Below are 3,880 nucleotides of genomic sequence, written 5' to 3' on the forward strand. Positions count from 1 at the left end.
TTGTCGGCTATTTCAATCCAAGGCAAGTATCTCATGCGACATATCATTTTTCTCAGCACACAAAGCCGATTACGACCGCTTGTTCAAAATTTCAAAACCACACCCACTGGGGGTGTGGTCACTGTCGGCTATTTCAATCCAACGCAAGTATCTCATGCGACATATCATTTTTCTCAGCACACAAAGCCGATTACGACCGCTTGTTCAAAATTTCAAAACCACACCCACTGGGGGTGTGGTCATTGTCGACTATTTCAATCCAACGCAAGTATCTCATGCGACATATCATTTGTCTCAGCGTACAAAGCGGATTAAGACGGCGTATACAAAATTCCAAAACCACGCCCCCTGGGGGTGTGGTTCCTGGGAACTATTTTATGCGACATACCATTTTTCTCGGCGCCCAAATGCGATTAAGATGACGAAATTAGTTTTCTTGCCAATTTTTAAAACTTTATCTTTTATAAGCAGGTTATATCTACTCGGTGTGTGTCTTGTACCCAAAGCGGATAAGTTATAAATTGAGATGGTCGGTTGATGGCTTTGTTTGATGCCGTTAGAACTATTTTGATCCATCGTTATGAGGAATGGTTTGGACACCTTTGCTGGTAAGGATGATTGTAATAACATGATGGCACAGTACTTACGTTAGTCAGTTGTCATCTGCATCATCAAATAACTCCGGAGCGTCTCTGTGGGCAGCATCATCGATAATGCCTAGGAGACTATGCGATGGAGCTTGTAATTTATCTTGGTGTCTTGCCCAGCCCATGAACCAGAGTACACTTGCAATATGCGAACAAGTTCCCAAGGTGCGAGCCCCTGTTTTGCACTGGCAATACCAACCTTGAATTGGATTTGGAAGAGGGTGTGGCAGTTGCTCTCCCGCTAAGGCTTCCTCAAAGGGTACCTCGTGGAACTGAATCCACAGTTGGTATTTTGCAGCTCGAGTGTGTCTGAAAATACAATTGGAATAAAAAGTAAGCTTACTTGATCAAGTTATTTACAATATGATGTAATACAATTATTATCAAAATTTCTACCTGGAATAAACTTGAGCCCTTAGAAGCCCTGGGCTTTCGCGGCTTAAATCGAAGCGGTACTCGCCGTCCCTTGTATTCTTATCCTGGACGTAAGCAGGGGCTAGCTTAACCTGGTACTTTCCGAAAGTAAGGTCGCGTAGATACTGCAGCGACAAATGTGGGAAAGCTGGTAGATGGTCTGAAGTCATAGGGAACCATTGAGTAGGAGCTCGTGTTTCTAGACGTTCATCGTGAACACGTTGCATGAGATGGTTAGGTTGAGCAGCTATTCTTAACATTTCTTTGGCTTCGTCAACGTTGTAGCCAGGCATAGTTATTGGTAGATGGAAGGCATTCAATAGTGCACAGGCTATCCTGACTAGGTCTCCTAAATGCACACAGTTGTGAGATTCCACTCGATGGGCGAAAAATTTGAAGACACTTTTCAAATGACCATTTCTCGCTTCCACAACCCATCGGCTTTTGGTGATCAGTCTATTATTGTTCGCCTCTTCTGTAGGTAACTGGTCTCGCGTGGCTCTTCCTCTCACAATATTTGGTATTTTAGCTCGTATTCCTAATCTCTGAAGTGTCGGGATTGATTCGCGGTAACCGTAGTCTACGATGACGATGTCGCCCTCTTGAATCCACTGACCAAATCCACGAATATCACGCTGGAGTTCATCAATTAAGATTTTTGCATCGTTGTTCTTTGAATCTGAGAAATACGGGCCGTGGACATCGAAAATATAACCATCTGGTGCAACTATCATGATTGGCTTCACAAGATGGTAGCTCTTGTGCATGCAATAACTTTGGCGGGCAATTCTAAAGTTAGAGCTAGTGGCTATTTCAATGTATGTGCCATCAATGCACAATATGGCCTGAGGTTTTTCCGGGTTAGGGTTGTACAGTTGGTTGGCAAAATCTGATACATGTCGATGAATAAATTGTTGTCGGGTCATACTGTCGGGGCCCAGATTAGTTCTTACAAATGCCCTCATAAGTGATTCTCTAACCTTATTCACCGCCAAGCTGACTGCTTGTCGTGTCGAGTAGTGGAATATTGCTTTCAAGAATTCGTCAGGTATTCCTTGCCTAAGCTTACAAAGGAACATGATCAAGTCGATTTTATATACTATTCTATCATGTCCAGAAACTTGCACAGGCCCACACAGCTCGTACAAGTTTCTGAACTGATCTTTGCTTAATGAGGTGATGGTAAAGAAATGATAGACAATGAAATTCTCAAAATTATAATATAATAAACAAGGGGTAAGTAATAGTGATATTGCAAATGTTGAAGCAAAAATAAATTTATCATTTTATGATTTTTACTTTATTTTGGTTTAATTAATTGTACATCTAGTCCGTATGTACGCATTGGTATTTATTTGCCTTACAATTATGAGATATCATCATCTTTGATTTCATTGTTGCAAATCGGGTGTGGAACATTCCGGCGTAATATTTCTCCAAATGATCTAATCATTGGCAACGCAGCAAAACTGAGTACGATAATGCACTTTATGCCGCTTTCTTAATTTTCTTCGTGTCATGTCCTGGTGACTGGGTGACTTTTAAACCCTTCTATCGGAAGGATCGTTTTACTAGGTAATACGTCATGGTTCCCGAGATTTTTCGATGACCTTCGTATTTTATGTACTTTGTGATGAGGAATCGCGTGGTGAAACTGGGATTTAAATTGTTTTACTCGCCAAATTTCAAACATAAAACTTAAATCTTTAATTGTCCCGTTATTTCGAAATTTATCGAAGGATCCTGGGAACCAGCGGCAGCAGCAATTGGCCATGGAAGGTATGTATGTGCCCAATGCAGTAGCGTAGCCACGATTAGATATTAGGAGGGGGCTCGGCTTAAAAACATGATTTTATCCACAAGAGTATGGTTTGCGGTCATCCAATTCCTCCGTCCCGCTGAAAATTATGCAGCATGACATGCTATTGTTAACCGTAATATTCCAGGGTAGAAATCGAACTAAAAATGTCTTATATAGATTTCGTCGGACGGACACATTTATTGAAATATGTAGGAATTATAAATTCCACTAGGATAGGTGTTGTCAACAGAAACTTTTTGTCCCAGTTGTATGTAGACATATGCGCCTTTACATCGCCTTGAAACGTAAATGGTTACCGGCAGACCTCAAGTGTATTGTTCCAGAGGCCATTAACTTTAGAAAAATATATGGTTCATAAGAATTCTGATGGGCTTTCGGTTGACCTTAGATGCATATGACCACAGAAGGTCAACGCGTAGGTGGAGCGATATTTCTACGGATGTATTGAGAAAAATGATATATCGCTTGACGTGCTGGTGTTAAATTGAAATTGCCGCCAAGGACCCCACCCCAAGAGGTGTGGTTTTTAAATTTTTAATTTGCCGTCGTAATCAGCTTTGTGAGCTGAGAAAAATTTTATGTCGCATGAGATACTTGCGTTGGATTGAAATAGCCGACAATGACCACACCCCCAGTGGGTGTGGTTTTGAAATTTTGAACAAGCGGTCGTAATCGGCTTTGTGTGCTGAGAAAAATGATGTGCCGCAAGCCAGGTATTGATAAAACTGTCGCAAAATCGCCAAAAGCCACACCCCCTCTCCCCTACGCCATACACATTAAGGTCATGGTGTACAAGTGGGGCAGACATACAAAATTACCCTCGATTACAATAGTTAATTTCAGAAACAATACTAGGAACCGACTTTATACATTTCTTCCTGTTCGGACCACACCCACAGGGACCCCACTAGAGTGGGGTGTGACCCTCTGACCTATTTTTCGATGACATGACAATGTAAATCAATTACGCAAAGAATCGGCAACTATGCTGTCTTAA

General features: G+C 41.6%; 1 protein-coding gene across 1 annotated transcript; it reads right to left on the reverse strand.

Moving 5' to 3' along the window:
- Nucleotides 1–577: 577 nt before the first annotated feature.
- LOC118433416 lies at nucleotides 578–1,987 on the reverse strand. Its single transcript, XM_035845339.1, has 2 exons — nucleotides 1,044–1,987; nucleotides 578–956 (listed from the first exon to the last, which is right to left on the reverse strand). The coding sequence occupies exons 1-2, from the start codon at nucleotides 1,985–1,987 to the stop codon at nucleotides 653–655; spliced, it is 1,248 nt and encodes a 415-aa protein (XP_035701232.1). The 3' UTR covers nucleotides 578–652.
- Between the last annotated feature and the right edge of the window lie 1,893 nt (nucleotides 1,988–3,880).

Source organism: Folsomia candida, unplaced genomic scaffold (assembly GCF_002217175.1).
Source record: "Folsomia candida strain VU population unplaced genomic scaffold, ASM221717v1 Fcan01_Sc051, whole genome shotgun sequence".
Classification (NCBI taxonomy): domain Eukaryota; kingdom Metazoa; phylum Arthropoda; class Collembola; order Entomobryomorpha; family Isotomidae; genus Folsomia; species Folsomia candida.

What these genes read in the sequence shown, in the direction of transcription:
- LOC118433416 (XM_035845339.1), bottom strand. Translation starts at nt 1,987, where the DNA reads ATGACCCGACAACAATTTATTCATCGACATGTATCAGATTTTGCCAAC. An exon ending in AGGGCTCAAGTTTATTCCAG is followed by an intron (nt 957 to 1,043) that starts GTAGAAATTTTG and finishes TTGTATTTTCAG; the next exon opens with ACACACTCGAGCTGCAAAAT.